We start from the raw sequence: 23788 nt of genomic DNA, 5'->3' as shown, positions 1-23788 counted from the left end.
CTGTCAGAGGGTGAACAACTCCGGGAAAATTTCCAGTTGTCGGCAGGCTGAGTAAATGTAAGTCCTGAGTAGCTTGTTTGCTATCGTTAGAAATGATGATAATGGATCAGAATGAGTCTGAAGGTAAGTGCATCTACAGTAGCTTAAGCTAGCCATTAGCAGCCCCTGTTGCACCATCATTTCTCCTCATTCAGATCCATTAATTTTCTGGGCCTCACTTAAATAATTCTCATAAAGTACAAATTATGGCTGCACAGATTTCAGTAGAATAAGACGTTCTGCAATAAAAGGTATTTTGACATTTGATGACCCTTTGCAATATTGCTGCCTTATAAACACAAAAGAATATGTGGTGAGAAAAAAAATGGCTTGTATGCTAGCTACGTATCCTTGAACGAGTGAGGAATTCAAACAATTCCCAATACACACTTTAACACAACATCCTGAATGTGTTGTCATCTGCTCAGAAGTAAAGTGGTTGTCTGGTGATAGCAATGTTCCTGGTTCGATTCCTAGCCCCTCTGGGCAAAAGGGTCAAAGTGTGCTTGACCAAGACACCTAATCCCCAATTGCCCCCGATGAACTGAAGAATGCTTTGTAATAATCTTCTAAGAATGCTGTGTCAAAACTTTTCAAGATTGTTTATAGAAAACGTTACAGAAAAAGATGTTCTGGGAACATTTAAAAAACATATGGCAAAAAAAAAATGCCCCTAGAACATTCCAAGCTAATGTTTCCATAATACTAATAATACTTCCAACCAATCAGGAACATTCTTGGAACTTAAAATTGTTAGCTGGGATGTGAGTAGTTTCCGTTTGTGATCTAGAGAAGGTGGAACTTATTTCTACTGCATTTTCCCATAATAGAGTGCATATTTTACTGTCTAATCAGTTATATCACCAGGGACAGCCTGAAGTCTAGGATGGTCTACTTCCTTGTTAGTCCAATAAATGTAGTGTGATAAACCAAATCCTTGATTAAAAAAGGAAGAAATCCCCCATGACCTTCCCACTCTAAGCTTAATGTATACATAATATCCCAGTGGTATCAAAATGAAAAGTACTTTGCCTTTCACCAGATAAACTGTTTATTTCAAATGACAACCAACCTCATATTGTTGAAAAATAAAAAAATTAAAAAACACATTTGTTGTTGAAATTATAGACAAACCCACAAGTTAGATAGAATAGAGGTGTGTGTGACATATTTTTAACTGTAACAAAACATGGGTAAAACTATTGAAGAACTTAAGTACATAGTGGTGATTCAAATTCCCATCACACATTGTATTTGCTCTGTTGTCTCAGTGCTGCTTTTTTGGAGATGAAAGACTCTTACTTAAATTGCTGTAGTTCTGAGTGGATGTAAAGTTAATGCAGTGATAAGTGTAGAAATCGATGTAATCATGTGGAGACCAGACTAATATTTCAACAACACAACTAAAAAAAGCATAAACACTGAATGCATCAGTCTCCTCATCATGCATGAAGGAAAGGCGTGAACAGCATAGCAGCCTAAACAATAAAAGTCTCTACTATTAATTTATTTATCTTTTCAAATTTTATTAAAAACTCACAAATTTTTCAACATGTTGTACTTATACAGTGAATGGTCTAATATGCACTGGAGGTCACATAAGCTTAGGTTTATTAGAACAATAAAAGACATACCATGAGGGGTTTGATATTTAAAGAACATAGCAGCTGCTGGCTGCATATTTGACCATCAATGTTTAATAAGTTTGAATTTTCATTTAAAGACACAAAAATAAAGCCTGTTGGTCTAAGTATGTTACATTAACAATTTGTATGAATGTTCCTCATCAGGCTAAAAAATTAAGAAGTGAATACTTCTTATCTTTTTTGAACACACTTACACTTTGTTTGAACATGTTCAGCAGTTAATGGTGCAAAGCACGTTTACAGTATTTGTGCTATATTTTTATTTGGCAACTGACTACTTTTGTTTTTTTAAATTTTTACAATTTTTTGTAAACACCATCTTGTACAAACTAGCACAGTGAACCACGACCCCAGCAAACTTTTTTTTCATCATACAATATAAATAAAATTAATACAAAAGTTTGGTTGGTTGCTTGAAACATTTTTTTATCTGGATCAAGAGGTTCTAAAACAGAGTTGATATTTAAACTCCTGAATGAAATATATTACGTAAACAGTTGACTGTTCTAAGTTCCTCACAGACCCTTGTTCGTGTATTTTTAGAAGGTAGACTTCATTTAACATTTCAAGTTCTTTTCCAATAAATAAAGGGTTTACAATCCATATAGTGTTTTTAAAGTTTGCCTTTTGAAGGCCAACTTCTTGGAATTTGGCAGAAATCTTGAAAAAAAAAAATGAGGAAAATACCAAAACAAACAAAAAAAAAACCCAGCAAAGTCCAGATAGAAAACAATTCCCCCAGCCTTCAGAAATGCGCATTGAGTCAAAGAGGTCTTTAAGCGTCAATATGGCAGAGCCCGTGGAGGTGAAAGAGGTCGCTGATACAGAGTACAAACATGTGAACTTGAAGCCTTTAAAATTCCTGGAGCCAGTATTACAGACTAACTGTCCCAAGGCAATAATCAGTTTATCCGTCAATATAATCCTTGTGTTGTGAACTCTGGGTAAAAAAGACAGACCTAGAATATTTGTATATTATATATCCTGTTATTTGAGAGACTAACAAAATAGCAAAGCTCTGAAATACAGAAAATGGGTAACACTTTCTCAAAATTAGTTCTTGGAATTTAAACTAGTTCCTGGAATATAATGATTTTAAAGCACATTTCAGTTAGATTGAATCATGGTCTAAGTATTTTGTCTATAAAACTTGTCAGTTTATTTGACAGTTGCTAATGTTCACATGTTTCATAGATAGAATTTCAGTGTGACTGCTTTCCCTAATCATGCATTGAATACTTCTGAAGGGGGCATTGCTCTGCTCATTTCAATACAAAGCATGTGATTAGTCAGCAATCACGTCCAGTTCCTTACATGGTTGGTGCTGTTGGTATTATTTTGTTTTGGGGAAAAAAAAGAAGAAAAAAAAGTCAACATAGCGTATAAAGGTAAATGTTTACAGCATGTCCATTGTCGCTGCTTTTTCATATATATATATATATATATGTATATATATTTCTTAATCACCCCAACAAAATCACACCAGGGAAGGGGTGAATAAATAAATAAATAAAGAGAAATAACGAAAATGGCGTAGCTTCTGTCCCACTTCTTTCCATCCGTCACAAGTTCCTTTCCCCTCCAGCGCACCGCTTGTCCCCATTATTCTCTGGCTACCAAACGGTGCCTTCGTTCAGTTCGGACGGGGGGTGGGACAGGTGGTTGTTGTATCCGTTGCCGTTTAGGGAGAGTGAGGTAAAGGGCGGGCTGGGGCCGAACACCTCCGAGGAGATGCCGTGGAGGGGGCCCGGGACCCCGGGCTCCGGGCTGGGCGAGTCGCCCGGGTGGTGGGACAGGATGTCGGAGAATCGCTGCACCTCGCTGGACGGGTGGTGCCCGGGGAGGGGATGGTCCATGCCCCCGAGGGGGGTGCCCGCGGGCCCGGACGAGGGCACGAAGGCGAGGTCCACTGGGGTCTGTGCCTGCGATGATGGGGGACCTTGTGGGAAGTAGTCATAGTTTCCTCCCGGACCGAAGTATTCACTTTGATAATCTGCAGATGAAGAAGGAGACGAGGGACTGTGTTAAATACACTGAGAATCTCAAAAACGCATCATATATTGAATATCCTGTTGTTCAACCAAGATCCAATACAGAAGCAGGCTACCTGTTATGACAGCGGACACACAGCTTAACTCATAATTTCAAACGTGCGGGCAAAACTATTTTTAAGAAATCAATTTGTGAGGTTAGAATCTTGCCTGTAGTTTGTCCTCCCGATAAATATATCAGCTTGATGAATTATGATCTAGTCCTCAGTAAAGCAATGCCTATTTTTGGTCAACTATTTTATATATACTGTATTTCCACACATTGAAATACAAGTTTTGTTTCTAACCAGTTTGCAGAATCAGCAAGCAATCCTGAGTTGCTTTGTGACTAATACACTTCTGTTCAACTGCACTAATGGACGTAACGGGGCAATAAAATCCCGTTACGTCCATCAATGCATCAAAAAAAAACCAGTTAGTCCCCCCCAACAGAAAACGCTGACAATCTCTGAAGAATATCAAAAACAATTTCTATGTACGATAGTACCCATTATTTAAATATTGGCTACGGCTTTAAATATTGTATATGTGTGTTTAATTTGATGTTTTTCGATAAAAATGACCTCAACAGCACTGATGTTCTAGCTTCGACTTTGCTATTATTCTAAATTATTACATACTAAAATACCATTTTAAAATTTGTTTTCCGTCAACAGCGGTAAGGTCTTCGAAATAGTCCGTAACAATGAAAAATAAGACATTTGATGTGTTACACAAAAGACGCAATTAGTATATTGCAAAACTGCGTAGACAATTGTTTCCGTTCTTTCAGGTTGTGATGAGAGATGTCGCTACATGATTTTGGGGTGATTAATTCAATTAACTGCAATTTACACCTTGCTAACACAGGAAGGGGTTACGGCTTTCGTCGTCGAATACGGTTTTCTTCATATTACCAAACTGAAATAAATGAAACACAGTGTACTGGGACCGAGTAGTCCTACATGGATATATTCTGTGATGGTTAAACCGAGCTCCAACCGCTTTGGTCTTTGACAGAATCTTCATTTCGGTCTTCAAAGGTGTCCTGGGGCAGCTCAGCAAATGTTCTCACCCCTTCGCTAACACACTTTAATTATTCAACATTTCATACAAACGTGTGAAAAAGATACACCAAAGTAAACACAGAAGCCTCCTACCCCCATAGTATGAGAAATGTCCATTCGGGATCAGTTCCCCGGGTTCGAGTCGATCCACGAGCGTTCTCATTCTCCTCGGGCTTCGGAAAAACGCGTGTCTCCTCGCACCCAGAGCACTCAGCTGCTTCATTCGTCTTTCTTTGGATCGCCGGTTCTGGAACCACACCTGCAAAACATAAATTCAAGATATAAATAGGCCTACTCCTTTTCCTACTCAATGCAAAAAAAAAGTGATTTTTCTCTTTAATTTTAGTCCTCCATTCTCGCCAGTTGTCGAGGCAATAGCACGGACTTAATATCTCAAATTAATACTTAATAAGAGGGTTGTAACCGATATAGGCTATTACCGGTCGTGTAGTGTTATCATTTCATAATCTGTACATTCGTAGTTTAAATCCCTGTCATAATTATGCAGGACCAGTCCTCTCGCAAATATCTAACACCGGGGTTCATTAATCTCGCGACAAATTTCGCACATCCGTTCCTTTCCAAATGCAATAGTGCTTTTATAGTTTGTTTTTCTAACGGCTACTTATAAAGCAACGGTAGCTATTTCTATTATGGTGGATTTACCCTTGGTCTTCTCTCCAGACATGTGGGCAAATTCAACATATATCAAAAAAAGTAAGCGCGCAATCGCACCCGAAATTATCAGTTGGTGATATTTTTACATGACATAGTCGATGGCTTTTGTACAAATCAGAAATTTTCTTATTATTATTATCATGATTAATATTATTATTATTATTAAGGTATGAAGTCCTCGTATAGAAACTAAGCTAGTGCGCTCATGTTATCCTTTAATATAAAAATTACTTATCCTTTTCAATTTTACTAGACTGGCGAAAGTGTGGTCTCAAAACGCGACGGTCCGTATATTGCCAAGACTCCATATGCGTCTCAAGCCTGTTGGCATATTATTCTATCATATCAGTCATTTCTGCCCATCAAGAGTGGGTCTGGGATAAGGAAATAATAGCAATCATATTACAATGTGAGAATAAGACACCTTTGATCACAACCATGTACTTATAAGTTAAAAGTTAATGCATACAAATCGAAAAAGTCTTCAAGGGGCATATAGCAAAACATGTCTGTTTGTCAGTGCGCCGATGCACGACGTTTGCACCCCGCGCCCCGCGCCCCGCGGGGGCCTGCGCCGAAGGACACTCCTTATGTTCCCGTCGCTCTCTGTCAGTGTGTGTTTTAATTGAAAAAAGCTTGCATTCATTATTTGCTTTAACGTACACAGAAATTGCGTACAGTAGCCTAAATATTTTTTTTCTTAATTCAACTAGAATCTATGTCCAGAACGGATACAGTGTACAATATCGGATTTGATTTAACACAATTTTTTTTCTGTATAGCATTTTACTGACTCAACAGTACCTTGCACAACGGAAAAAGAGTAGAAATTATCTTGCACGACTAATGGATTTATGTCGTAAAATTGGTTGGTACCTACCAATGAACCACTTTATGAAGGTTATATTTTCTGTCGTATTTGTAAGTGTTTTAATATGTTTTCCATCCTTTTTAAATAGCTAATTGTTTATTTTACATATGAAGATACATTTGCCTTTCAGACACATTGATGGTTCTCAAAGCATAAAACAGCCTAACCTGAATGACACGCATGTTGAGCCCAGTTTCTTGCGCGAGCTGCTCCCTGATGTGTCGCGTGGGTTTCGGGGTTGCCGCGAAAGCTGCTTTTAGGGTCTCAAGTTGCTTGGCCTTTATGGTAGTCCGCGGTCCACGTCGTTTTCCTCCAAGGTTCTGGTCGTCGTTTTCATTGTTAGTCGTTTCTTTGTCCGATAGATGTCCGGTCTCCGAGTCTTTACAATCGTCCTGCGGGTCTTGGGAATCTGGAGACAAACTTGGATCACTGCACGCGGTAACTGTTGAAAAACAAATACGCGTCGAATTTAAATTTAATTTAGTCTTCAAAGTGAAAAAGTGCATAGCCTTTACACTTTTAAGACTGAAGGAAACAATAGCCAAATTTTAAAAAATATAATAATAATAATAAAAAACTAAATATAAGTGGTATAAATTAGGTTTTTGCATTTTTTATATGAATTAATGTTATTTTGGTTTAATTTAAAACGAAGTATAATGATGTATTGTTTTAATATGCAGCTAATTTGTTATTATTATTATTATTATTATTATTATTATTATTTATTTTTTACTGTTGTTAATAATATTACTATTAGGCTACTGTTGTTGTAGTTGTTGTTGTTAATAATAATAATAATAATATTAATAATAATAATAATAATAATAATACGATTTAGCATTATACTTAATATTTAATGAAACCTAGGGCCTACAAACATGACGGAATACAGGAAATGTTAAAAATGGTTCTCATTTGCAAGTAAGGTTTCCTTATATTTCAGTGATTTTATCACAACAGAAATGTGTCAGCGAACTCTTCGGTACGTATGGGTCCCCAGAATGCAGTCTCCAATAAAATAATCGTTGGCAAAAAACGTTTTAGCACCATATTCCTATTCTATTTCCCACGGTTGCAATGGTGTTCAAATAAAATACATTTTACCTATAGGCGTTGAAGCAGGCCTGCTATTAATTTGACTAAATACATATAGAAGTACCGATATCAAAATATCACACAATAGTTTTTAGTAATTAAGTATTTAATGGTGTTTTGTGTTCACCAAAATAATAACACGGAAGTATTAATTGACCATTTTACGCTTAAATGGTTCATACAATAGGAAACATGCAGTTGTATTAAATGCAATATGTTGTTTTTAATCTGCTGATGAATAGTCTGCACTGTGATCCGTGACATAAGTGAATTATAGTAATTCGAAGATTTAAGACAAATGCATGTCTTACCGGAAAGAAGGTTGGTGTCCCCTCTTGTGCTGCTGGCCAGGTAATCTTCTTTACAAACAAATTTATTTTCATCTATGATGTACAGTTCTTCCCCGGTGGAAAGCTGTTTGTTACACATCATGCACGTGAAACAGTTCAAATGGAACACTTTGCTCCTTGCCCTTCGAACCAGGTCATTCGGCGAGATCCCCTGAGCACAGCCGGCGCACTTCGTACCAAATCGCCTACAAATCAAAAGAGGGAAAGCCACCATCAGGAACAAAGCAAGCAATGGCTAAATCGGCAAAGTGTATAGCAGACTTTAATACTGAAAGTAAAGGTACCTTTTTAAAACAAAAGCAATGCAAGAAAATAGAATATTCTGGTGCTGTTGTGCACCAGCTTTTGTTCAAGCAATTTCAATGTGGTTGTATTTGTGTTGATGTATAGCCATTTCATTCTGTACGGCACTGAATTTAACTGTTGGACGTTCTATGCGAGATATTGGCATTTAACGTCCATGCTATACTATTTAAATATGTATATTGTTATTTTCGCATGCATTCAGTTGAAAAATAACTGCAATTAATATAGCTATAGTTATATGGCCCAACGTGTAATTACAGCACCACTGACGTGTTTCAAAAATAAGGTTTGTTTTCAAGGAGGTTATGAGCAATAATTTAAACCTAGATCATAATAAGCAGAGAAAGGCCTAGTTAAATATTATGGGTGTTCTGGAGTGTGTTTAAAATAGACTACCCTCGTATTCACAGGTACACATGTTCAATTCCTGCTTATCATTCACAAGCATCGCTCGTGATTTAAAACACGTTCGTGATACGTTTAAAATGGTTAATTGTATATTTACAACTAGGCTAATTGAACTAATGTTAGTAATGTACTTTTTTTTTAAAGACCAAATGCGACAATGGCAGCAAGTGCAACAAAAAGCATCATTATAACGGTGAATTCACATAAATTATGTGTATTCAAACTGCATACAATTGTGTGTTGACCGTAAGTCTGTGGTTTCCTTGTCTACGGGTTTCCTCTTTAAGCTAGTTTATTATTCAAATCCACTTATCGCATCATAACTCGAACCGCGGCAAACACGCGGTCTGCTTGCCCCTGGGGCGGGTAACACTTCCTATTGGAACCTTGGCAGTCAACCTCTGATCTCTGTGGCACGACTGGCTGCCATTTATGGTAAACAAAGGGCGATTTCCTTACAGCTTTCACTGAATACCATAGGGCGCAGACCTGTAATAATATCTGATCCCGCCTTAGCATAACAATAAAAAACGAATACGCACTAAATGTAGACTAACTTATTTACTAATAGGCCCGTATCAGTCCAAAAGCACATCCTTCCACGTCGAGTAGTAACGTAAGTGTGGCGTTACAGTTGTTCCTTACAGAGTGGCGGCTTGCAAATCTTAAAAATGTGATAAATTGAATGTAATAAAAATAGGATATTTAGTGGCCTATGTTAATTAAAAACACACTTCTCGAACACACATATCTAGAACTGTGAGGACAAATAATATGAAGATTAATGTCCATTATTTAGAAGTTATATAGTCCCTCAATATAAATCCTATAAAATATATTATTCAAAAATGCCAAATATTTGCAAATCATTGATAAGGAAATGTTGATAATCTAAACAATAGATGAATAATATGTAGCCTACATCCGAATTATGGTTTCACGTGTGATGAGGTGTATGCAACTATTACAACCTTCACTGCCATAGACCAGCCGATTGCACATATAATAAGAACCCTGGGCTATTTAAAATGACTGATTCTATAACGACAGAACTTACACCAAAATTACTTAGGATGCACAACTCTTGAATCATCAATGTAAATTATAAATATAAATAAATATTTTGAATTACATTTGTTTTCTTATTCAGATCTTACAAAGATTACTGGCTGCGTCACATAGTTTCAGTGTTTATGTTTTTTATTTGTACATCTGGATATTTTGCGCACGAAGATCACTTAAACCCAACCTATCAAATCGATCTGTAAGTCATTAAATAACTAGACCGCCTTTCTCTACTCTTTGTGGGGTACTCGGAGTACGTGCACGGATATTTCAAGTCGTGAATACGTGATATTCGCTCCACAATGCCAAATAAAACCAATTTCCCCCCAAAAAATAATAATAATAAGCTAATCAAAATAATCATAATAGAAGAATTAGTCATTCTCGCATGCTTACCTAAAGAAGTCATTTTTGCAGTACAGTTTCCCTTCGCGAGAGAAACACTTCTCCGTTAAATTGCATTTGCAGTCGCAGCACTGGACGCACTTGACGTGCCAGGCTCTGTCCAGAACGTTCAGGAGAAACCTGTCCAGTATGGGCCTCTCGCACGCCGCACAGTGAACCATCGTCTTTGGATCAGCCCCCACGATTCTAACGCTGTGTTCTTGCACCGCTGAGTTCTCTTCTTTTTCCGTGGATCTCCCTTCTTTTTTTCCTCCAAGTGAAAAAAAAAAAAAATCTACGAAGTGAACTGCTGATTCATTGTCCTTTTTTCCAGATCCCCCGTGTTGGATTTTGTTGAAAATTAAATGGAAATCAACAGTGCTTCACCCTCTCTCTCCCTCTCTCCCCCCTTCTCTCTCTCTCTCTCTCTCTCTCGACGAGATCGGCGGCAAACAGATCCGTATAGCGTCCAAATCCAGGATAAAAGATGAATTCTTTCAGGTGTGAGGTAGCAGCACAGGTCGCAAAACCGTGGGCTTTTTTCGTTTAGTTTCCCCGAGGATGAAAAAAAATGCTGATTGAATGTATTATTTTGCCAGAAAACAAACAAACAAATCAACCAACAAAAAAGCCAATGTAAATCAAACGTCAATCACCAAAAAAAACCTTAGAAATTTGAAAGCCCCATATTATATTAGAACTGTTGTCATCAATGTGGAGTACTGCCAGACCGATTAATCCTCTAATAAATTTGTTTAGGGGCAAAACACAGCGAGACAAGCATGCCTACAAACACTGTTGTGGACTTCCTCATGACCGTTCCTCCACCCGCAATTTGTTGTTCATAAAAAAGAATAAACCCAGCTGTTTAACGAAGAAGCATGTGCGTTTCCCTCCAGTTGTGTTGTTTTCTTCTGCGTGCGATGCGGTATTAGTGTGGAGATATTGCGTATGTCATGTTTTTGCAGGACTGATGCTCCTCGACCAGCTTTCACTATTCTGCATGTTCCTGAAAGCACACGAGCCAGCCTTATGCACAGCCTCGTGACGTCACCGGGACCCACAACCAATCAGCATTTTGTCATCCAAGTAACCATTACTATCTCCACCAAGCTCTACCTGACGCACTCCGTACTATGCATAGGGAACAGAACAAACCAATTGTCCAAGTATTAATAAAACTACATATAATAAATTCGCAGGAATTGTCATGTGAGTGGATACGGCTTAAGTCCACAGGCTTGTTCGTGGTAACTGAGATTATTTTATTGTCGAGGTATCAAGGTTCATTTGATCAGGCAGGTTATTTATAAAACCCTTCTGGATAGATTGTGCAGTCTTTATAACCATTTGGTCAGGAAGCGTAAGTATCTTGTAATTACTGTAATTGGCATAATATAAGCTAAGTTCTATTTCTTATAATAGCGAAAGGCAATTTGATATTAAGGAAAACTGATTTTGTTTTTCAATATGCTCCAGCCAGTGTGTGGAAATCTTGGAATTATTGATGCAGTTCGAGGTCTTAATTATTTTCTCAGGAGATCAAATTTGGAGGTAAGTGGGCCTACTCGTCTCGCAAACTTTCGGTTTTTATTTTTTATTTTTTAACTTTTTTTTAACAGTTTCTTTTCCTCGTTTAATTGTTAGGCTATTTTTTTTAAAGTAATTTAAAAAAAAAACCTTTCACGTCGATAAACGGAAGTAGGTGATATTCATGTCAGTGTTTAATCTTTGCCCCAGACTACCGGTGTTGATATATCAATGTTCGTAAGTGAGTTCATATTGTATATATTATCCTAATTTCATACACGGTACCACAATCACTTTGTCAGTAAGACTGTTGCTTCGTTTAGTCCATTATGGAAGCGAGAACGTGAAAGACAATGACGCTTAAAAGTCCACGGGTGGTTAGATCACCTTGACACCTATAGGGCTAACTTTGACTCCCATTGAGTGTAGGCTCTAGGGCCGCTCAAGGCATTCGTGTTAAAGTCACCAATGTGCATCTTGCGGGGTCATCTCGTTTTCGATTAACGTTGTGCAGCCAGAGATTTTCTCAAGAAAGCAACAAATTCCAAGTTGTTTTCTTTTAGATGACTCTAGAAAATAATTTGGTCTTTTTTGATCAACAATCCATCAGTGTTTAAGTACTTTTTTATATGAGAATGCGGAATAAGTAAAACATCTAAATTACCTGGGGTTATTTAGCCTATAAAATCATAGCTTACATTTTTGTGAAAGATTTGCAATCGACTAAGATGTACATGACGTATTTAAGATGTGCACATTTTCGATTTTTATTTCAGATTTACAGCACAGATAAAATATTGATTGCTATAATAATCATAATGTTGGCAATGACCATGCTGTTAATGATAAAATAATTACATTAACATTATCTTTGTTAATAATATTTATATTAACGACAGAACCATAATAATAATCAACTAGAAACGAGAACTGATGATGATCTTTTTTTCAAAATTCGATATTTTGTAATTTCAGCAAAATTTAAATGTCAATAATAATAATAATAATAATAATAATAGCATCACTGTAACAGATGTTGTTATTATTATAACCAGAGGCACTGATGACAGAACAGCAGGGCTCCCATAAATATGTGGTCATGCAGAGGACCCCACAGGCAACAAATGTGGGCACACAAGAAAAGTTCAAGACATAGAGCTGGCAGTCAAACTTAACGCATACCGCAGGGTGACAAGGCATCTCGAAGTCACTCGTCTAGAGCTTATGGATAACCAGGGCCACAATTATTTACAGCATTTGTTCATATTGTCCTCCACCATTATATTCACGTTCGTGCACACACACACGCACACACACACACTCTCTCTCTCTCTCTCTCTACACACACACACACACACACACTCTCTCACACACACACACACACACACACACACACTGTTCCATCATAGCAATTTATATTCTGGCTGCATATACTGTGCAAACGCCCCAGTTGAAATTTGGAATCAATATCACGTTTCCTCGTGCATATGGGTCACTTCTCATGCAAAGTACACTAGCTGGCCTACAAGGCTAGGCAAAACACAGTGACAGCTGCCTTCGAGTGTCTGGGGAGCGCTTTCTTTGACTGCAAGACCCAGGATGACATGTGTTGTTCCGGGAAGAACAACAGATAAGAGATGAGCACACAACATCTTAGCGCCCCTGCATCTCTTTCTCTTCTCAGACCCCAACCCATTCCCAGCCTCTTACGTATCTGTTTGTACAGTGTGCGTGCTAGTGCCTTTTAATTAATTTGCTAAGCATCTGTTTATATTTCCACCAGCGTCGCAACGCCAAACCAGGAGCAAGCATGAGGGAGACAGAGAGAGAGAGAGAGAGCGAGCGAGCGAGAGAGAGAGAAAGAGAGAGAGAGAGAGAGAGAGAGGGGGGGGGGGGGCATGAGGGCTTTCCCAAAACGGAGTGTTGTTGTGCAGCAAATTCATTTGCCCCCGAACCTGAAACAAACTGAAATGAAACTGCACGCAGGTTCTTCAGTTCTTCATTGTTCTCCGTTGAGTTTGACATGAGTTCATATTAACAACCCCCCCCAGCGACCTACCAATTAATGTTCCTTCTACTTAGATTAAAATGCGGCGATGATAATAATAATAATAATAATAATAATAATAATAATAATCGTGTATTATTATTATTATTATTATTATTATTATCATCGTTGCAACATTTTAGTCTAAGTAGAAGAAAAACTTCATAGGTAGGTTGCTGGAGCATAATAATAATAATAATAATAATAATAATAATAATAATAATAATAATAATAATAATAATAAATACACGACTATTATTATTATTATTTTATTCATATTATCGTTATTATCATTATCCTTATTATTATCGTTATTATTATTATTATTAATGACACTAATAATATGAACATAATGAATTTGAGATATATAAACATAGCACTGTCATCATGGCGGTCTGAAGTTATCATCAACTGAAGAGAACAGACTACGCTGATTATAGTTACAGACTGATCACGAAAAGCTTAAATGATGGAAAACACTTTACATTAGGCTACAATCCATCCTTCAGTTAAAATATCAATACAGGAAAACATTTATTAAACTTTCACTTTGGATGGTTATTCCTACCGACATGGTACCAAAATGTAGAACTGGCTAAAAAGTTATTAAATATGCCATACAAACACATTCTGTTTATCTAATAAGTAGCCTAATTACTAATAGTTAGGAATAATTGCTAATAAAGGCATTGCTTTGCTTGGTACAGTTTCACGCGTTCAGTTTCCGACTGTTAGCCTATCCTTGGAAGTTGGAACAACAAGAAGCTCCAACTGTACAAGAGCTATCAATGGAAAAACGCACAATTCCAAGAAAATGAGGCGATGTAATTCACACCCGCGAAAAATGCTACACGTAAGCATTCTATTTTAAGTCGTTCTGAATTGCTCTTTCTTAATCGCTTGAAAGATTTAAATCATTTCAACCCAGAAAAGGTCATTGTATTGAATTACTGCAGTGGCCGAGTTATAGCACATGACTAAAATGTAGCCTATTTACGTCTTTTTATGACGATATTTTAATACATTAAACACGATTTTCACGGGTAAAATCTTTGTCTTCATCGTGTAGCATTAGTTAAATATAATACTGCCTTTTGTACCCCAGTTGAATGTCTTGCAGACGTCTTTATTAGGCTACTCATTGGATGGGAGTAGCCAGCTAATTTCTCCAGGGGAAAATGACACTTTCCAGTTATCAGAAGTTTAGGTTCAGTTTAAGTTCAACTCGCTAGCCCGCAAATGCACAGATGCGCGGGCTTCATACAGAACTACACCAAACCGTGTCTACACGATGTGACCCAGACCTGTCCATACAGCACGTGCATAAAATCGCATCGCGGTGCAGTTGATATATAACGCCGACACAGTCTAACGAATCCAGCCATCATATGCGCAAATCTGGAACATTGCGGACTGCGCAGGTACCGCCTAGTAGGCTACTACTACATTTTACGATCAGTAACCTGTATATTTTTAAAACAACATCTTCTGTATATATTTTGATTAGAGCCTCCTAAATCTGTATTGCGGATGCATGCACTAGGCCTACAGCAAAATGCGTGGAATTAACCATCGGTACCGTTACGCATGACATTAGACAAAATAATACAAAATAGTTAATAATACAAAATAAAAACTATACATTAAAACTCAAGGCAAAATGAGAACAAGAAAAAACTTCACAATTCAGACACTACTGGTGGACCCGCCCATACTTGACGTTTAGATCATTCCTCATATTATATATTATATACATATAATATTAGGTATACTGAGTAAGTAGCCGAAATGTATACTCGTGTAACAACTGTGTTAATGCTGTTTCATTGTTATTTATGGTGTATCAATAATGTCTAAATATGTATGTAATGCAGACGTAAAATTTGTGTCAGTGAAGCGTTTTGTTCGATTAATAGTCACTTAGAGAAAAAGGGTGAAGAAAAAGAAAAGCGGACAATTTCCATAATCTTGCCGCACATTCCAAAATTGTACAAATGCAAGTTTTCTATAATATATTTATACTTCCGAAAATATATGACGTCTTACAGGCTATTATGACCTTAATCTCAAAGGTTTTGACAGCAGCACAGTCTGCGATCGGAAGCCGTACAGGCGCCTTGGCTCTTGTCATAAATAGAGAAGTATTACCCCTGAGTCGAACTTTGATCAGTTGAGTGCGAGCTCTCTCATTGAGTTAAGTCTCTAAGCACAGAGTTTGACCTTCTTCTGTTTGTGCTATGCGCTTGAAGTATTGATCAAGTTGTGAATCCCATTCACATACGCCAGTCCAAAAAGCTATTAATATTTAATTCCATACTCTATTTAAACCAACGCTTTACTCACTAGCAAAGACCCAAGAGACAGACCTATTAATGCAATATTTAGGTTGTCATTAATACCTCAAATACGCCTGGTTTCACAGACCACAAATCAAGACAATTGATGGAAATCAACATATCAGTTAATGTAAATAATCTGAAAAGTTTATGAATAAATGAAAATATATGACAGAAATATTTCCATATAAGGTTGATATATTTTTAGACTAGGTATTTTAATGGTAATTGCCTTCAATCTTTTTTTTATGTGAACCCAATTTTGATGTGACACGAGACAGATAGATGGGCCCACGTGTTTTGTTTTTCAGTTGGGCCGACTGATCGCGAATACCTCCCATTGTAAAGGTATAAAACAGGCCCACTCCTTCTACGAACTAATAATATGAATTATCATTGTCTTCCATGTTCCTCAAAGGATAAATATATGAATAATACTTTAAACACGTGTGGGAAATTGACATAGAGTAGAATGAAGAACTTTTTTTACATTTTGTTTAGAGTAGGGTGAATTTCATTACTCATCTTATTAATGAATTCGTTCGTTAAATGCTTTCTTTTCTTGATCGGCTCGTTGCTTCAGTGTTACTTGATACGTATTTGCCCACCTGATTAATTACAACCGGAACCACTCAACCACACAGAATATGATCGTATCGCGCCACCGATATTCAGAGCAAAAAAAGATACTGCTAATATTATGCCCGCTCCTGCAGCGAAACTATACTAAAGCAATTCGGATGTTTGCCGTTTAAACGGAAAACACCAAAAACCGGATCTTCAGAAACGGTAATTGTTTTTCAGCCGAAATATTAAGTATAATTTTTAAATAAACAAATTATGGATATATCCACGCAACTGAATGAATGCACTTTAAAGCCTGTAGATGTTTTTCCTCGATTAGGCTACATAATCTGTCTATAACGTGAAAAGCAACGCTGCTAGGCCTACATTTTTTTTTCTAGAAAATGACCTATTTGCGTTTATCAAAGGACAATCAGAATGTGGATTTCGAACACTAGTAGTGAACGGTGTGTAGTGATAGGCTACACTATGACTGCAAATGCAAGACTAAACACTTGTGTCTTCGTACAGTTGACCAGAGCCTAGACCACCCAATGGCTATTGGTTAGAAATTGAAATTTCCTGTCCAGGGTAAGAGCTGTGACCAAGAGAATGATTTGATTTTCATTCAGAGCGCATTAAATTTGCGTAAATACATGGCAGTGCGTAGAAACGTGGGCAAGGATGTGCAGGGACCATGCGTGGACATGCTTTCCGCCAGAGCGGCTGAAGAGGCGCTGTGGTTCTCTACACCGCTAGGTTGCCGTCAACAGTGTACCAAAACTGATTCGGAGTATGGCATCGCCGAAGCAGAACTGAAGAAACATTGTACATTTCACAAAAAAAGACGATTAACAAGTTGTCGAATCCACAAAATATCGACATTTGTCGTCAATGTTCCATGTTTGGAAACAAAACAAAAAAACTAGTGAAAACGCGGCGTAGATATGCATGAACGTGGTGGGATATTGACATAAGCAAAAAACATTTTCTTAACTTTAAAACTGTTGTGGAGGAGGAAGAAATTCGATGGAATCTATAGATCTCCCTTCGCTCTCCATACAGCAGCAGTTTCTTCACTTGTCCAATTGACAATTAAATCCATAGTCACTCCCTCGAATTTATAAGATCGACAAATTAACGTGTTCATAAAGTTTAGGAAGGAATGCCGTTTGCAACCAGAATGGGTGGAAAGTGAGTATAAACTAGGACACATGCCAGTCTTCCCAAATTGTCTTACTGTAATAATTTTCTCATCACTATAATTAAAATCCTAAAATCTGCAAAATAAAGTAATACACATTACACAATGTGGCTAAGCTATTGCGAGTGTAATCCAAGTGAAATGTAGGACCTTAGATTAGCAATTTTCCATCTAAATCGGCTAAACCGTTTAGAATAGAACCCCTTCCTATTAACACTGCTCTGAGACAGCGATGAGAAATTACTACAGTATCCCGTTGAGCGAGAATGGGAATTGGCATTCTATATGAGTTGTATAACAGTTGCTCTAGTTCAGATTAATGCGTTTATTCTGCAATTTCGGTGAACAGACCTGGATCACTAATGATTATAATGTAATGTCTGGTGATAAACACTCCGTGAGATATTATCGCATGGTGGTCAATGCACTAGGGGGTTGGCGAAGACGCTGAAATCGGCAGATAGTTACAAATCTGGCACGGATTTATTTGCATATAGGCCCTATGTATTTTTGCGTTAGTTGGCCGACTATTTCCAGAAGAGCCATGTTCCCGAATCCCCTCTGATATCAATAACCCAAGAGGGTTTAAAACAAAGAGATAGATGCTTGGTGACAGTCAAGTTTCTTCTACGCATTCGTTGCGGACACAATTCTCGTTTACGAGTAGTATGGAGAAAAGCAGAACATTTACACATGCAACTCGCAGGCACAAATGCCTGTAAGCATGCAAACCAATCAAATTCAGACGATGGCAGCTTTACAAAATTAATCTTAACAACATGAGAATGGTTTTGATAAAACATTTTTATATATAAATTAAACGATAAAACTTGCTTTCTAAAGACATTGTAAACTATGTCCAACTGAAAACAGTTGGCGATTTGATTTTCAAATAGCCTACTAGTCTAAAATTCAACCAAAAGCCTTTATAAGATCATGGCGCTGTGCTTCTGCTTTCACCATTGTCAGGTCTCATTTTAATGCAATACTGTATTCTAATAAGTCAATATTACTTTGAGTGTGCCGGTGTGGCTTTGGCCTATGCGGTAAATAGCCTAACAGGCCTATATTGTTGCAAGAGCGTTACAGGAAAGCTAATTGAAAATTCAATTCTTTAAAAAAAACACCTAATATTACAGGATGTTTTTGTTTAACTTATTTAAAAACTAAATATAAGGGTGCAGCAAAAGTCTCGAACGCAATGAGATCAAGAAGAGGAATTTTGCGGGCTATCAGGGAAAGAACGGCACAGTGAAAAGCGCTGCGATGGAAGTCTCCAATTTAGCCCACTTTAATGTTTAAATAAAACTGCTAAACCTACAAAAAAAGGCTCACGAAATGATCTGCATTTTAACAAGCCTGCTCCATCTCCAACTCCAGTTCAATTAAATTCTCATAACGTATAGCCTATATCATAACTACATAATGATGAGATGTAAAAAAGAAAAGGTAAATTAACGAGGGAAATGACAATTGTGTGTTGACATCAACCTTTATCAGGCTGTCAACGCGTTTTCGTCAAACTTGTGAAGAATGGGCTACAAGTGAGTGGAAAGTTGAGAGAGGCAGAGAGAGCGGTTCTAACTGACCAGGAGAGACGCATCACGGGCAATCCCTTCCCATTTGTCTTCATTGCCTTTTGTGGGCGCAAAGAGCAACCCTTGCATAAGGTAAGCCACCCTCAAAGCCAGAGCTTTATTTTATATCCTATAGATCAGGAGGCAGACAAAGCTTTATTTCCGTCTGGAGAGTTATATTTCACCCCGGCCGTACGGTTTTATGTTGGAGAGGTGTCAGGCAGATGAAATGGATGGCTAATGCATAGGCAAAACGCTGTCGCTCCGGCATGCTGCACGTCAGCGTGAGCTCGCGAGGGGAGAACGGCTGGGATTTAGGGCCAGTGGGTGACTTGTTGGGATGTTGCAAGAGTGTTAAAAAAGGAAGTAGCGTAGACTACGTTCACTCGCACGCGCCCACACATACTTTGAACCCAATGCCGTCGGATGAATAAAGCCATAGTTTAATTAAACGTTAGACTGTAGTAATTATTACGATAAACTAAATTGATCTGGCTGAAAAAAAAATTAAGAATAGTCTTAGTCACTTTTTGGCCATTCGTACATGCTGCTAAGCATTTCCCCTGCATACTGTAATGTAATGTAATGTAATGTAACTGTATACTTCTATGGCATTTTTGATTCATTCTCTGTGGAGACCGTCAACATGACGGCCCACAGATTCCTAAAACAGATGAGGTGAAATGTAAATAAATACAATGTAGTGTTTTCTCATGCCAATAAAGCAAATTGAATTGATAAAGAAGAAATTATACCCCATCATATTGCTCCATGCTTAATAGAAATAAATAATAATACATTACTCCGTATCTGATTACCTGCAACTATGCCTGTGACTATATCACCAGCAATGACTATACATTTAGTACATTTCTGGTGAATAAGTGAACTCATACACTATGCACAGCAATGTAACCTGTTCGATGCAGAATACAGTTTTCTTCCAAATTACCAGTTTCAGACAAGCTTTTTGTAATTTACCAAGAGTATGGGCTATATCCAACTGAAGCTGGGAGATTTGCATATAGAAAGTGATTACCAGTGCTGACCCCACTGCATATTTCCTCCATTCATTTTGTCATTGACTCTGACAAATATTTTTTGGTGAAATCCTAGTTTTTAAACACCATGCATGTAATGTCTTTGGACAAGAATGCAGCGAAGCCCATGCACCAACTTCTAGTCAAGCACAACTCCATTTGCATTTTAATTTGCAGGGAATCAAGGAGCGCATTTTGAGCTGCATCATTACGAAGAGGGCTCACAATCTGAGTTAAAAACGTCCTCTTCCATTTCACAAAAACAGGAGAAAATATTACGTTTTTTTGTCATGCCGTGTAACATTTTAAACAGAATTATCTAATAACGGTACAGCACAAAATCACGAAAAGAATTCCAGCAAAGAACAAGTTGAAGAAGAATGCAGGGCAGAATGAGAGGAAGAAAGGAAACAGAAAAGATGTGATGGAGATGGCGATGGAGACAGCTTTAATTTATCCATCTGATCCAGGCAGAACATGATGTGTGCAGACGCAGATGGTAGTCCGTCACAGCGGAAGGGAAAGTGTATTGTCGCAGTGGCCACCTCGTTCATCGGTTTGGATCAGATCGAAATGCGCCTGCCTCCGCCATCACCACTACACACCAGCTGTAGAATCTTGAGGCTTTCTGGAGCTCTGAATGGGGGTCATGTGCTGAAAGAGGCCATAACCCTAAAACCGAGGTGATGGGGTAACACCGGTATTTTCCCTGGTTTGCCTCCAGGATCGGCTCCTCTGTGTGGCTGGGCCTTTACGGGCTGACAGATAAGAGTTATGGGGAGTCTGGGGAGGTGGAGGGGGGGGGGGGGCGGTGTTATGCTGGCATGCACCCCCCCTCCCTCCCCACTGCGCTGAATAGGTGAAGAGGTTGTGACCCTTTCGTATTTTACGAGAAGAATGGCCTGATTTGTTTCTGGTGGTGCGTGCCTCTGGTCGCCTCAACACCCTCGGCTGGTGGGCAAGTGGGGTAGGGGACAGGACTTGTAAAAACCCTCTCTGTCAGGTCTGGCGGCTGGCGATCTGGGACGTGTCACGCACACTCATTGCTCGGAGGTAACACAGTGCCTTGGGTATGGCGACTTCATGCTCAAACTCAGAAGACCAGAAAGCCATGAATGGGGCATTCACAGTTCATCATCGCAAAGGGATACCATCAAACAAGAGATGACCGGTAAGATTAAATCATGTTTCCTTGGTAAATCAGAAAGTGTCTGAATTATAACACTAGTGTCTCTCTATCAACAACGTCTGGATTTCTCAACACGCAAGCAATGTGAATAGAGGTTCTGCACCGGCTGCTTGTCACAAGGACCGGGCCCAAAGTGTCTTGCCTCCTTACTGTTAACACGCAGCTGTTCGATATGCGATCCCTCGTTGCGGTTCAGCTCTCTCTCTCTCTTGGAAACACAGTCTCGAAGTTGTGGGAAGGAATTGGCGCCCAACGCGGTTTAGGCCGCGCCTTCCCCAATAAATCGCGTCGCCTAATCCGTATCACGGGCAGACAAAAAAGTGCTCCAGATGCGATCAGCGTCGGGGAAATCCTCTTATCAGATCATTTCGGGCTGATCACACGCACGCCCCCATAAAGCACCCCCGGTTTCGGGGGAAACACACGGCGATATTTCATTAGCGAGAGCCCGCTATCTTCACGTATGTATCCTGCGTGTAAGCTAATCAGTCCCGCGCACCTTCCGCTCAGATAGCCATTTATCTGCTGGCGGATAGGTGCGTCAGATACAGTGGCGTCGCGTGGTTTTTACAAAGGGACCGCGAGCCGCCATGAATCAAGCCGAACACAGCACACTCGGGTGCCATTACTGGAAATGTATCGCGGCTCCAAGGTTTCCTTATATTTTAATAGATGCGGTGCGCAAAGAGAGCAGGCGCCATTTGTATCCAAGTAGAATAAAATAAAGAAAGGATGATGAGAAGGAAAGGGCTTAGAAAAGACCTACTTCAAGAAACAGAATGAAAGAAAAGAAAAAAAACAGCATAATTAAGCTCTGATTGGATCTGGTTTCGGAGATGCTGCCGATATAAAAAAAATTTGATTTCCATACAATCAAAATCCGTCATTTAAATCCTATAATACAAGAATCGTATTTGAACTTGGATTATCTGAACCACCGGCCCGTGAACGCAGAAGATCGCAGAGCGTTTTGGGGCACGTTGTTCTCCAGGGCGCGTGATTCTGGGGTTTAACGCAACGATTAGACCTACGGCGTGTGATGCGGCACAGAGACACAACAGAGGAAGGGTGATGGAAAGAGAGGGAGAATGGTCGCAGGGGAGGAATGGGAGTGAGGAAATGACAACAATCCTGAGCACGGGTAGAACTAGTTTTTTTTTTCCTACTCTGTGACAGGAATGTTCTCTTGCAAATGAGGAGATCCAGTTTCTCGCTGTTTGTACTACGGCTTCACCTAAACTGCACCACGTGTTCCTCTTTCTCCCCACACCGTAACAACACATCCACTGGATCACTGGATTCACATTATATCTCTCTGCATTCTCTCTGCAAATAGGTGCCTACTCTTCTCCATTCCCAGTGTGTGACTGTATTCCTCTCTCCATTCCCGGCGTGTTTGATTCTATTCGTCTCTCCATTCCCTGTATGTTTGACTCTGTTCCTCTCTCCATTCCCTGTATGTTTGACTCTGTTCCTCTCTCCATTCCCTGTATGTTTGACTCTGTTCCTCTCTCCATTCCCTGTATGTTTGACTCTGTTTCTCTCTTCATTCCCTGTATGTTTGACTCTGTTCCTCTCTTCATTCTCAGTGTGTGACTCTATTCCTCTCTCCATTCCCTGTGTGTGTGTGACTCCTTTCCTCTCTGTTTTGTGTGTGTGACTCCTTTCCTCTCTATTCTGTGTGTGTGTGTGACTCCTTTCCTCTCTATTCTGTGTGTGTGTGACTCCTTTCCTCTCTGTTCTGTGTGTGTGTGTGACTCCTTTCCTCTCTATTCCGTGTGTGTGTGACTCCTTTCCTCTCTATTCCGTGTGTGTAAGGCAGTGCTCTCCTCTCAGTTCCTTGTGTGAATGACTGTGTTCCTCTCAATGTGTGTACGACTGCATTCCTCTCTCCATTCCCTGTGTGCAACTGTCATCCTCTCTCTATGCCCTGTGTGTATTGCTGTGCACCCTGGTCCTTTTTTTCGGTGTGGATTGCTTGGCACCTGCCTCCCTACTGCTCCCTTCGGGGATTTCCAAACACTCCTCTCTCCTCTCTGATCCCCTCCATGATCCTCTTGGACCCAGCTCTCCTCTTTCAAACTTTGAAAAGCAATGAAAACTCCTCGTCCTCCTGACTCTCCGAGGTCTCCCTGCTTGTGCGTGACCTCAGAGAGGAAGTGGGCTCTGGGTCGCACACAAAATCCATTATTTTGGTCAGACCTTCACATTTCTCCTCTCTGGGGCCCGGAATGGGAGAAATAAATAGCAAAGAGGGGTGGCATTTGACTCCGCTGTGCTCGGTTGGCACACAAAGTGTTGTTTGTAATTTCCTGTCTTTTTTTCCCCTTTAACACTTATTTAACACTGGACTAACAAG

At 39.1% G+C, this 23788-nt stretch overlaps 1 protein-coding gene across 2 annotated transcripts; it reads right to left on the bottom strand.

Moving 5' to 3' along the window:
- Positions 1-3016: 3016 nt before the first annotated feature.
- Positions 3017-10958, bottom strand: LOC135262801 (LIM/homeobox protein Lhx1-like). 2 transcript variants are annotated; one of them, XM_064350064.1, is made up of 5 exons: positions 9955-10958; positions 7741-7964; positions 6499-6740; positions 4876-5041; positions 3017-3678 (listed from the first exon to the last, which is right to left on the bottom strand). In XM_064350064.1, exons 1-5 carry the CDS (start codon positions 10122-10124, stop codon positions 3299-3301), a joined length of 1182 nt encoding a protein of 393 aa, XP_064206134.1. In that variant the 5' UTR covers positions 10125-10958; the 3' UTR covers positions 3017-3298. The 2 variants fall into 2 exon arrangements, with proteins under 2 accessions (XP_064206134.1, XP_064206133.1); XM_064350063.1 differs by having other exon boundaries at positions 6499-6773; positions 9955-10956.
- Positions 10959-23788: the final 12830 nt, after the last annotated feature.

This window comes from Anguilla rostrata, chromosome 9 (genome assembly GCF_018555375.3).
Source record: "Anguilla rostrata isolate EN2019 chromosome 9, ASM1855537v3, whole genome shotgun sequence".
NCBI classification, from domain to species: Eukaryota; Metazoa; Chordata; class Actinopteri; order Anguilliformes; family Anguillidae; genus Anguilla; species Anguilla rostrata.
The sequence above is the reverse complement of the archived record's forward strand: the minus strand, read 5'-3'. Positions and strand labels throughout refer to the sequence as shown.

Bases quoted from the DNA above. Each gene is read 5' to 3' on its own strand.
- LOC135262801 (XM_064350063.1), bottom strand. From the start codon at position 10,124: ATGGTTCACTGTGCGGCGTGCGAGAGGCCCATACTGGACAGGTTTCTC. The intron at 7,965-9,954 runs GTAAGCATGCGA...TTTGATTTGTAG, and splicing joins TGCAAAAATGACTTCTTTAG to GCGATTTGGTACGAAGTGCG. The intron at 5,042-6,498 runs GTTAGGCTGTTT...TATGTTTTGCAG, and splicing joins TCAACATGCGTGTCATTCAG to GTGTGGTTCCAGAACCGGCG.